At 39.2% G+C, this 11,975-nt stretch overlaps 1 protein-coding gene across 1 annotated transcript; it reads left to right on the top strand.

The window, feature by feature from the left end:
• Nucleotides 1-30: 30 nt before the first annotated feature.
• LOC103458750 (serine/threonine-protein phosphatase PP1-beta catalytic subunit) lies at nucleotides 31-11,975 on the top strand. The gene is made up of 8 exons (XM_008399773.2): nucleotides 31-154; nucleotides 4,638-4,769; nucleotides 9,519-9,749; nucleotides 9,835-9,939; nucleotides 10,032-10,103; nucleotides 10,217-10,368; nucleotides 11,340-11,474; nucleotides 11,584-11,975. Exons 1-8 carry the CDS (start codon nucleotides 103-105, stop codon nucleotides 11,686-11,688), a joined length of 984 nt encoding a protein of 327 aa, XP_008397995.1. The 5' UTR covers nucleotides 31-102; the 3' UTR covers nucleotides 11,689-11,975.

Below are 11,975 nucleotides of genomic sequence, written 5' to 3'. Positions count from 1 at the left end.
TATCTTACTTATTTGTGCCAAGTACACGTTTCCCCTCATTAGCGCCCTCCAGTGTCCGCTACAGATACCAAGCAACTGACACTGTTCAACATCAGTGTGAAGATGGCGGAGGGTGAATTGAACGTGGATAGTCTCATCTCTCGGCTTCTGGAGGGTAAATTAATCTCTTAAATTTATATTGTTATACAGGAGTAAAGCTTCGGACTCTCTGACTCGGCTCAAAAATCTTCAGCACGTTAGTAACGGTCCCGGTTTTTTTCGCAGGCAACTGTTAGCAGCTACTGCTAATGTCAGCCATTGGTACCGTTGTATCCCCCGGCTAGCTGCGACTAGCGTTACCGTTAGCTGCCTGGTCGTGTTTATAAACAGTCAGCGGTGAACGCCTACATGTCTCCATTGGCGTAGTTTTATGTGAGGCTGTAGATATTTGAGATACATAAGTCTTGTTTTTTCCCCAAGCATGTAAATGTATTTTGTAACGTGAGGTTTTATTAGGTTTTGAACCCAATTTATTTTCTTAACCGTTAACGTTCACGAGGAGGGGCAGGGACGTTTCTGCTTTGCCTCGGGCAAATTGTTTGACACGGCCCTGTTACTAACAGGTGGAAGGCAGCACATTATAACAGAGAAAAAAAAAACGGCAGCATTGATTGTTAGCTTTTCTGGAGCGGGGGGTTTCAGCTGCACTTGCATTTTGCATTCATATATTTATGCTAACTCTGATACAACGGTTTCTGACCTAATTTATGCTGGGAATATATATACACCCTAATTCTATGGAAGAAGTATTTTGAGGAGAGAACGAGCGAAGTTGCACTTGCTTTTAAACAATAAAATGTGTATCGATGTATTTTTACTTGTATGCATTGTGCGTGGGCCAGAACTCAATATATTACTATCTTGATCAAAAATATGCTGGTATCACAGTAGATGTCTATAATACCTAATTATGTTTGCTTTAAAACAAATAAGATGTAGAAAAACATATCCTGCAGCAAAAGAATACATTTAACTACCAAAATATAGAAAAAAAACTGAATATTATACGTGTTTTTCACTAACTGCTGGTAGCTCTCCATGTGTGGTGTTAAAACTACATTAACTTAATAACATGCTCTGTTCCCACTCAATGACTGGCATGCATTCACGCTCTACTTGCCAGTGATGTATTCGGCCAGTTGGATGAACTTTCACTGTCCTTAATGCCTACTCCTGATGTAGATTTTAATGACCTAGATTTTAATGCACCCTGTGATGGTATGCCAACCTGTCCAGTGTGTAACCCAACTCTCACTCAGTGACCATTAGTGATCCTTCAAGAATAAACAAGTATAGATAATGGATATACAGAATAAATATTTAGTAGTAGTTGAATGATATATCATTGAAAGGAGAAGGGATGGAGAAAGCTCGTTGTTGGAGCACTTTCTTTAGAGTTTATATTATAGGAATATGAAAACGGTAACTGGCCTGCGCGTACAAAAAAGTTCAAACTTTTTCTTTTTCTTTGACTAGATCAGGTCTAACAACTGAGATTTGATAAATACATTGATATTTTACAGCCTGGAAAGTTCAAAAAAGCATTTTTGGTACCAAATGTATAACAGTATGAACATACAATGGTTTAGGTTCACTATCAATATTTGCATTATTTTTATTGTTGGTAGTCGTAGTAGGAAGTGCATCACTCTCTCACGAACATATTCATAATGTCTTGTATATCACATTCATAAATTACGACACAAACTAAATATGCCATTTAAAGTTCAAAATGAAAGGTTTGTCATTCTGACTACAGAGAGGAATAAAACTGTTGCTGCTAATGTATTGTCATCCAAGCGGTCTTGCCAAGTACAAGTAAGCTCTCTGGTACCATGGCGTTAGTCCAGAGAAATCCAACTAGCTGGTAAGAAGTTAAACAGACCACACCATTCTGAAGGCCCAAACATCCAGCTGAATGTTTACATTTGTAGCATTAGGCAGCTGCTGGAGGAGAGGACTGCTCTTGTGTTCATTTTTACCAAGGTAATTTTTTAAGACGAGTAACAAATTTTACTCTTTCTGTATAGAGGTTAATTCATGAAGCTGAAGGTAAAGAACAAAACAAAACTGAACTCTGAGTGAGAGCGCAGATCTAAAACGATAAAATAAAATCTAAAACACAAAAAATAATGTGTCTCTTATTTTTTTTTCCCCAGAGTTTCTTTGTGTGCGTACTTAACGGCTGGTCTGTTTTTGTTTCACACTTGGTTTGTAGGTGTGTTTTGTGATCAAGCTGCAGTGATTCATGCTTTCATACTCTCACACTGCCTTTAAGTTGTCCACATATTTGTAAAAATTCATAAGAACACCAGAACATAAATTGGGACATTTCAGAGTTGGACTTTTTTTTTTTTTTTTTTTTTTTTTTTGGCCTATCCTTAAAATTGCTGTCAGAGTCTGGGCTCACATCCACTTTTGAATGTACCAGCTTCATGGAACACTACTTGACCACTAAGGCAAACTCATCCGTCCTTGGCATACTTTCCTTCTGCATCTGTGACACTGTTGGATGGACATGGCATATTTAGGGCTCCCACAATTATAGATTCCTATTTTAGGATGTGATATATTAAAAATACTTTGTTGACCTTGTGTTCATGCTACCTTGGTTTTAAGTTGTCCCCAATATATTATTTCCTCCTTTTACATTGTTTATAAATTATTTTTTAGGTGTATTTAAACCCTTGTTTTTGTCCTTTTGCCTTTAAAAAAAAATTCTGTTTTCTATTTGTCTTTCAGCTAATATTACCAGGCACTTTAGCTGTTTTCAACTCATTGACTAGCTGTCATCGACTTTGAGATTATTTTTCTTTTTAGTCTAATAAAAGATTTTATTTATTAGTAGCAGGTATTGCGATTTCTGATTATTATTTTTTGGACTAGTTCAATTATACAATCTAATTTGTTTAACCTTTCTTCAAATTCAAGAAGTAACCAACAAAAGTAATTCAAAGGAATAAAAAATGATGCACATGTTTTGATGGAAGTAATTACTTAAATCCAAAAGAAAATGAGGGGTTTCAAGTCAAATGCATCAAATTTTCTTAACCTTTGAGGTTTTCACTAAAATCCCAGAGAAGTGATTTAAATGACATCGATGCCTTCGCAGACCAAACAACGCGAGTGTTTTTAGCATTGATTTATTAAGTGAACAGATAGAAACTCAAAATTGTCAGCACAATCAGAGTAGAATAAGTGAAAACTATCCTACTGATTGTTTCATCGCTAATCGCTATTAAAATTAATTGAAAGCAGCGCCACTTTACCTATAAACACTGATTTACTAAGCGCAGCACACAAACTGCTGTGGTTTGTGAGAGTCCCAAATCCTTGTCAACACTTCTGTTCGGCTTTTGCCACTGGGTGATCTTATAAACCTAATCTCTTCTAAAAGTGCCAGTCTGCAGAGTGCCACTGCAAACAGTGTTAAAGCCGAGCAGGCTAAGCACCCGAGCTTGGCTTACTCTGTGCTGATGAGGTCTGGTAATGAGCCCTAATTCTGCTTCATGTTGCGTGTTGGATTTGGATGCAAAGTAGATGGCTAATCACACACGCACACAAAAAAAGAAGGATAATGTTTAGCACCAGCTTTGAAATGTTTTGGGTTATCACATTCATTATCTGTGCATGTTTTTTTTAAATGTTTAATTTAATGTCTAACCCTTGTGACACTTTCAATTATATGACTAAGCATAATGCGGCAATGAGAAAATTTCAGTGCTTTAGTTTAAATGGGATGATTATGTGGGTGTAGATTAAATTGAACAGAAATGTTTTTTCTAAACCCGTCTGCACATACGTAGTTTACTCTTTCTCTCTTGAACTTGTTTTTCTATATCATAGACTGTTAGAAAAACACAAATAATAATGGATGTTACTAAGGCTTGCTTTCCTTTCTTTGACTTTTAAGTGGGCGTCTTACTGTAAGGGCACACACAGATACTTGGTAGTTACGCAATTACCTGCTTATGGACTTGTTCATGTCTGTTTTTTATTTTAAAGAAGGTCGACAAAAGTTAGATTATAAAAAATTTAATTTAGAACTGAGCAATACAAGTAATGGCTTGGTATGGCTTTCTGATAAGAAAAATATGCCGGAAGAGAGTACAAATAAGATCAGCAAAATAGTAAAATGTTCCTCCAATGCAGTCGCCACATTTCTTTTATTTTATTATGTAAATAATCGCCACCTGATTCAATGGCCGACTGCAGCCAGCGTTTTGTGACTCTCGCTTTTCTTCTCGGTGTTCTAAGACGGGTCACAGTGCCATAAAGCAGGCTTGAGCTCTCAGTGGAGCTACAGCGCCAACGCCGCCCACACTGTGGCTGAAGATGTTTGCTCCTCTCACAGCCTCAGCTCCAGGTTCCTAAAGTATGGCTGTGATCACTTATGAGCTGCAGAATCATTACACCCACAGTTCATCTGCTTACAAGACAGCTTTTTGTGATTCTGCTTGAAGTGTATTTTCTCCTTAGGTAACTTGTGCTTCCACTGCAGCCTCCTTTTCATGTTTCTGATGCTGCCCCTGCTGCTTCCCGAGAGCAGACCCATGATAGAAGTCGGTCTCACTGACAGTTTTGTTTTGCTTCCGCAGTGCGGGGATGTCGTCCGGGAAAGATAGTCCAGATGACCGAGGCAGAGGTCCGTGGCCTTTGCATCAAGTCCAGGGAGATCTTCCTCAGTCAGCCAATCCTGCTGGAGCTCGAGGCACCTTTGAAGATTTGTGGTGAGTGATTTGTTATTTTTATGTTTTAAGATTATAACTGCTGAGTGGCATTGGCCAGACCTGAAAATCTGAAAGGCCTCTAAACAAAATAAACAGTATTTTCTGGTTCCGTGTCTGGTACAGCACAGGATTAAACTTCGGCAGGTTCTGTTAATTTTTCAGTTTTGGTTGCTTTATACGCAACCTATTTGGGTACGAAAAACAGTCGCCTGTAACAAAACGTCAGTTGGGAACTCCCTTTGGGAGGACCCGGCGTAGCAGATAACAAGAAGGCTCATGGATTACATCATAGTTTTTACCTTCAGTCCGCTTTAGAAATGTTGGCAGCATCTTGTAAATCTCAAATATCAGGGTCTACTTTCTCTAGGAAATAATGTTGAGTACCATATTTTCCGCATTATAAGGCGCACCTAAAAACCTTCAAATTCCTTAAAAGCTGACAGTGCGCCTTATAATCCGGTGCGTCTTATTTATGGACCAATATTGAGCCACAACATGTCTAGCAACTACAGTAAGCAGCCGCCGACTTCATTTTCCCCCGTAGAAGAAGAAGCGCGCGGTGYATGCTGGGATAGTTGTCAGAAAGCTGGTTTGTTAATAAAGTTTGATAATACATTTAAAGCCAGGGGGGCGGGGCAAGAGAGACGGAGACTGTGGCGGCAGCGTGTCAATTGGTCTGTCTTACCCAGAAAGCAGTTAGGCACAATATCGCAACACCAACACAGTGAGTGAAACAACGACTGGGGCAGCCTACTATATAAAGTACTCGTGGACCATTTCTTTACAAATGTGGATGTGAAATAAGAGTATGGAACAAATTGGCAACCCAAACTGAAGTGTCTTTTCTATGCGCCTTATAATGCCTTATATATGAAAAAAGTTTTAAAATAGGCCATTCATTGAAGGTGCGCCTTATAATCCGGTACGCCTTATAGTGCGGAAAATACGGTAACTCTAGTCATAAATTTAAAGCACTGAAGACAATTTAAAATGTCAACGTTTTATTTATATGGCCCTTGTTTAATATGAGGTCCTGTTTGTCTGTGTTCACTCTCACGTGTGGTATGATGTCATCTGTGCTCCTAATGTAAATAATTCTGAAAAAGAAAAAGAAAAATGCATTAAATGCTTTTTTTTTTTTTAACAGCTAAAAATTATTTACCCTAATCATAATAAGTGTTTAAATTCAAATGTTTTTTTAAAGGTTTTGTTGGTTCTAGTGGCTTTTATTTCATAGTGAATTGACAGGAAAGTGGGTAATGAAAGAAGGGAGAAGACATGCAGCAAAGGTCACCAGGCCGGAAATCGAACCTGCGACGGCCGTGTCGAGGACTAAGGCCTCCATATTGTGCTTAACCCCTGCGCCTCCACAGAATCCCAACGCTTTACAAAGTTTAAGATGATTTTTTTTTTTGTGGTTCCACCTGACGAACCATAAAAATGTTTGAAGATGTTTGCTCCTCTCACATTACTGACAGAAGAGCATCCTTGTTAAAAACTATAATTGGCAGTCCAATTTCTCTTGGTAGCTATACTCTCCAGGCTCCAACATTTTACTAAAGGGACAAAATATATGTAATATGGATAACAAAAAAATTATTGCCTCATATGCAAACATTTTCTGCTTTTTTTTTTCTTCTCTTTGTGCCATAAAGGTTTATTTTAAATAGTGTTTGCTCAGTTCTTCTAGCATTAAAAGCCACTGACAAATGAAGTTGTTGTATGTTGTTTTGCTTTTATTCACATTGCAGTATTTCTTGGAACCTTGTCCTGAAATTGATTTGCCCTACAAAGCCTCCGAAGTAGTAAACAGAATACAAAACAGCAGGATCGGTCTCCGTGCAACTTATGTTCCACTTTAATCAAACATTCACTTTCCGTGCGGAATTAGTTTGCAGATGCCTCTTCTTGAAATCCAAAACGACTCTGAGGCGTTTGTAGGAAGTCTCCTAGTCTAAGTGCACCCCAGAGATCCTGTTTATGCTTTGTTGTTGTTGTAAAGCTACTGCAGGTTTTGCATTATGCATTCCTTGTATGTTGGTCTGTAATTTAAATAAATAAAATGCATTAAGGTTTGTGATTGTAAAATGACAAAATGTGAAAAGTTTTAAGATATATGGATATTTTTCACAAATCCTTGTAGACGCCATTAACTGAATTTAGAAAACACGTTTTGACATTGAAGTGATGGGTGCACTGAAAGGCGGACTCCCTGTGTGCAGAGTGCAGTCCACAAAGCCTGGTCTGCACAGCCTAGAGCAGCAATTTATTTATTTGAAACATTCCAGAATTTTCTTATGTAACCAAGCTATGTATTTCAGTTTTGGAAGATATTCTGTGTGTAGTCTCTATTTTTAATTTGTTTTTCAGAATTATTTGTTGTTCAGGTATTTCCACGAGGGTTGTGCTTTTTGGATAGAAATGAGACATTCAAAACGGCAACAAAAGAGGGTTAGGTTGCATTTAAATTCTAGTAGGCAGAGTAACATTATATAGCCATATATCTTCTGTTGCCAGCTGTGGTTTGGGTTTGGTTGTGTAAAACACCAATGTGCCCTTTGAAATGCTAAAAAATTGTTATCCCTATCGGTTTCATGAGCTCAAATAAAATACATGTTTCTGTTTTAGTTGCTTCTCTTAGATTTTAATTTGCATTTAGTGTTATCTTGTAATGAAACACTCCTACCAAAAGACTGTGGCACGTAAATTCAGTTTCCTTCTATGTCACAATGAAGCCAGTAATTGTTGTTCTTCTGTGGTTTAGACCTCTTCAGTCATCTGTGCCTGCACCACTTAGCCAAAATTAGAGCAACCCTTAAGTTGGCGCAAGAGGATATAAAAGGAAGCAGGTCTTGGCCGAGAGATGATTCTCCCCTGCAGAGACTTGGTGCTTTGCTGGGAGCTTCTACAGCTCATCTGGGTTTCATGAAGGTCAAGGATGAAAGCTGTTGTTGGTCTTAAACCCTGAGAAAACAGTTAAAGTTGGGGTTTGTCTAATTGCGAGGTGGATTATGTGTGCTTCCTTTTTTACAAATGGCTTTGATTGTGATGGATGTTTGTCTCCGCTGTGCCCCCTTTTCCACAGCCTCCTTTGTCGATCTAGTGGCCACTGTCATTACACCAAAGAGAAAGTATCTTTTTTTTTTCTGCCACACTTTCATGTTTTTCAGATCAGGAAAAAAATTTGTTAAAAACAGAAAGCTGTTTTAAATGATTGATTTATTAAGTCAATTCGACTATCCACATCAACCTGGTCTAATGCGGAACAAGTGATTGCCCCGGAAGCATAACAGCTCATGCCGTCCTTTGCATCAACATGTTTTCAATAACCCACTGATTTAGAATTTCAAATGACTTTTCTTGGCAGAATTACACACATTAAGCCACTATGGGTAGTTTTTAAGTCTGAACAGCCTGTTTAAGATGCAAATCTGAATCAGATTGATGTTCAATGAGTCGGTCTCTGGTTCGGCGGAGCTTCTGGTTCGGCGGAGGTAAAGACAGACTTGTGTAAAGTCGTGATGACGCCCCGCTTTGCCGTCACTTGCAGAGAATCACGTTACATTGCTTAGCCAATCAGTGCTGCGGAGGAGCACTGATTGAAGGAACTCCACTCTCAGCATGAATTTGAACTTGTCTTTATTTACTTCAGCAAAGCTCAGTTTTTACCTAATTCTGTAGCTTTCGGTGTACTTCTAAATCTGCTCCTTGGTCGCATCTTTTCGGGGTTGCTACTGCCTCTAGTGGCGTGGGGGTGGTAACACAACTAATATAATTACATTACTAAATCAGAATACCGCAAAGTCTTTATTATTTATTATTAATTTTTCATTCTCTTAAGGATGTAGAGCAAATTAAATGATCTAAACAAGACCTTAAAGTGGTTCCATTTTCTCTCGAAGGCCAACCTGTTGAAACTGTGGCAAATTTTAAATACCTTGGGTCGTTCCTGGACAGTCAGCTCAACTTTTCTGAAAACACTGACTATATTTTGAAGAGCTGTTCTCAGAGACTCTACCTTTTAAGAAGACTTGGTGATCCTATATCTTGAATTTGGGGGTGGGGGGAATAATGTTTTATTTATCACTACAGAAGGGTTCAGTGAATGCGCATATGAAACCGGGTGGGTTCGGTACCTCAAAAAAGGTTAAGAACCACTGGCTTAAAGTCATAAAATCATAAGGTTTCTTTGTAGAGACCAGAGTTCATTGTTTCATAAATTGCAGCAAGTCATCCCAGTTTGTGGAAAATATTTGCTCTCACTGGGGTTTACCGGAATACAAACAGCTTAGAAATGACTTTTTAACCCTTACCATGACGCATGTCAATGATTTTGCTTACTTTTGCCACTTAGGGCCAGGATGGGAGAGAGTTGTTTTTTTCTAAATATCTTCTGAAATTTGCTTTTTTATCTACTCGGGTAGATAAAAAAATATAAAACTGATATAATCTGTGTTTGCTCTGAAACAAATGTGTGTTTATAAAAGCCAAAACAAAAAAAATATATTTTTCTCAGCACTATGTACATTATGTACATCCAGATTTTTATATAAAGCGAAACGAGTGCATGTGAGTCCATGAATGAAATTTTAAGAACTGTTTCTTTGATACCTTGTTTCAAAATCTCTGGATGTCCTCTTGTTGTGTTTTACCAAACTATAAGCTTTTGTATTTTTGGTTAAGCTTCAATGAACAATATTCCAGTAATAAAATCCCTGCTGTACACTTTGCATCTGACCCTCTATTTAGGTGACATCCATGGGCAGTACACTGATCTCCTGAGGCTGTTTGAGTATGGTGGCTTCCCTCCAGAAGCAAACTATCTCTTCCTGGGTGATTATGTGGACAGAGGGAAGCAGTCCCTGGAAACCATCTGTCTGCTGCTGGCCTACAAGATCAAATATCCAGAGAACTTTTTCCTGCTCCGAGGAAATCACGAGTGCGCTTCCATCAATCGCATCTATGGCTTCTATGACGAATGTGAGCGAATTCATATGGGGCTACAAATATCTCTGAAAAGCGCAAAAATATTTAGTTCCTAAGATGTGTGTTTGTGCATTTGCAGGCAAGCGCAGGTTCAACATTAAGTTGTGGAAGACCTTCACAGACTGCTTTAACTGCCTCCCCATTGCTGCTATAATTGATGAGAAGATCTTCTGCTGCCACGGAGGTGAACGTCTACTGCAGATAGGCAGTTGAATTTTTGTTTTTGTATGTATTCAGTACAGCCAATCAAAAGCTGATGTTTATTTTCCATGTCAGGGCTTTCACCTGATTTGCAGTCAATGGAGCAGATTCGCAGGATCATGAGACCGACGGACGTGCCAGATACAGGTGCTGCTTCTATCTGCATACCCTTTGTGCTTGATCAATTTTATTCACATTCCATCTTGGTATCCATACCTTGCAAATCTTTCAATCTTTCTACCTCGACGTGCTCGTTTCAGGCCTTCTGTGCGACTTGCTGTGGTCGGATCCGGATAAGGATGTGCAGGGCTGGGGAGAGAATGATCGTGGCGTCTCCTTCACCTTTGGGGCTGATGTGGTCAGCAAGTTCCTAAATCGCCATGACCTGGACCTCATCTGCAGAGCCCACCAGGTAATTAGAGATGGAATCTGAACGACCTGCATGTAAGCATCATCGTTTCACTTGACTCGTTTCAATTGCCAGTGCCAATAAGAAAATCTTGTGCAAGCTGTATTAATGGTAGTGGATATGTGTTCCCTGGTTTCTACCTCCATTTCACCTCTTCTTCCCTAAGCACTATGCATTCAAGAACCCAGTAATGGTTCATCTGTTTTGCTTGGTTGAATTGCTACAGTACTCCCTAAGTATATATATCTTTTCTATGCATTGTCACTTTGTCAATTTTTTGAACCAGTACAAAGTAGTGCATAAATATTTGGAAATAAAGATTTGTTTTCCCATACTAATAAAAATCTGAACATGTGGAGTACATTTGTAATTTGTAGAAGAATCTTTCACTGACATTAGAGCTGCAAGTTTTTGGGGTACGTCTCTGCCAGCTTTACAAAACCAGAGACTGGAATGTTTTCTTGTACGTAATTGCCTGTTGATCTGGTGGGAAGTGTCTTCAAACATTAGTCTTAATGTCTTGCTTCAGATTCACAACAGCAGGTTTCACTGTTGTCATGGTGTGTCCAGGGAGATGTGCTTTGCATATTGACAAAATTGTTTGGGTTTGGTCTCATCTGAACAGAGTATCTTGCTTCCGTGTTTGGCCTTTCTTTAAACAATAACTTTTTTCAACTCGTCCGTAAAGGCCAGAGTATGGAGTGCATAACAAACAGCAATCATGTCAACAGATTCTCCCTCCTGCGTAGTACATCTGAATTTTGTGGCTGTGTCATGACAAAATGTGAAAAAACATTCAAAGAATACTTTTGCAAGATACCTTGCATATAGTGCGATGTGTGGAGTTGATTGGAATATTTCTGAGGTGGTTTAGTAAGCTCTACCCTGACAGCACAGTTAGTTTGTGAGAGTAGCTGAAGATCTGTTTATTGATCGCTGTGGGCGTTGGAATAACACCATGTGTCTTAAAACAGGTTGTGGAGGATGGATACGAGTTCTTTGCCAAACGCCAACTGGTCACACTTTTCTCTGCTCCAAACTACTGCGGGGAGTTTGATAACGCAGGCGGCATGATGAGTGTGGATGAGTCGCTCATGTGCTCCTTCCAGGTAGTCAAAGAGCAATTGGAGATGTGATGGGTTTTGTTTAGTTTTTTTTCCCCAAACTGATACGTTATTGCAGAAATAATCACTCAAATATCAACTCTGTTTTCTTAAGATCCTGAAGCCCTCCGAGAAGAAGGCCAAGTACCAGTACGGCGGCGTAAATTCTGGTCGGCCTGTGACCCCACCCCGCACCACCCAAGCTCCCAAAAAGAGGTGAACACCCAACTGTGGCTTGTCCCCACTCCTTGTCATTTTGTCCATTCCAGATCTGCCTTCATGGCGTCCCCACAACGCCCCCTAGAAGAGAGAAGATACGGGGGTTGTCTGATTGTCCAAATCCTCCACTCCTCCACTCAGCCAGCCTTTCGTCAACATCACTGACAGCTCTTTTCTTAATGTGTACGTGTATATAAATTTGCTGTGACTCATCAGTTGGGTTGTTTTGCCTTTAAATTTGGATTTTGTTTGGTTTTGTTTTTGAAAATATTAAAAAATTAACCTTAA

Source organism: Poecilia reticulata, linkage group LG22, assembly GCF_000633615.1.
Source record: "Poecilia reticulata strain Guanapo linkage group LG22, Guppy_female_1.0+MT, whole genome shotgun sequence".
In the NCBI taxonomy this organism is placed as follows: Eukaryota; Metazoa; Chordata; class Actinopteri; order Cyprinodontiformes; family Poeciliidae; genus Poecilia; species Poecilia reticulata.
The sequence above is the reverse complement of the archived record's forward strand: the minus strand, read 5'-3'. Positions and strand labels throughout refer to the sequence as shown.

What these genes read in the sequence shown, in the direction of transcription:
- LOC103458750 (XM_008399773.2), top strand. Translation starts at nt 103, where the DNA reads ATGGCGGAGGGTGAATTGAACGTGGATAGTCTCATCTCTCGGCTTCTG. An exon ending in GGCACCTTTGAAGATTTGTG is followed by an intron (nt 4,770 to 9,518) that starts GTGAGTGATTTG and finishes CCCTCTATTTAG; the next exon opens with GTGACATCCATGGGCAGTAC. An exon ending in TCATCTGCAGAGCCCACCAG is followed by an intron (nt 10,369 to 11,339) that starts GTAATTAGAGAT and finishes GTCTTAAAACAG; the next exon opens with GTTGTGGAGGATGGATACGA.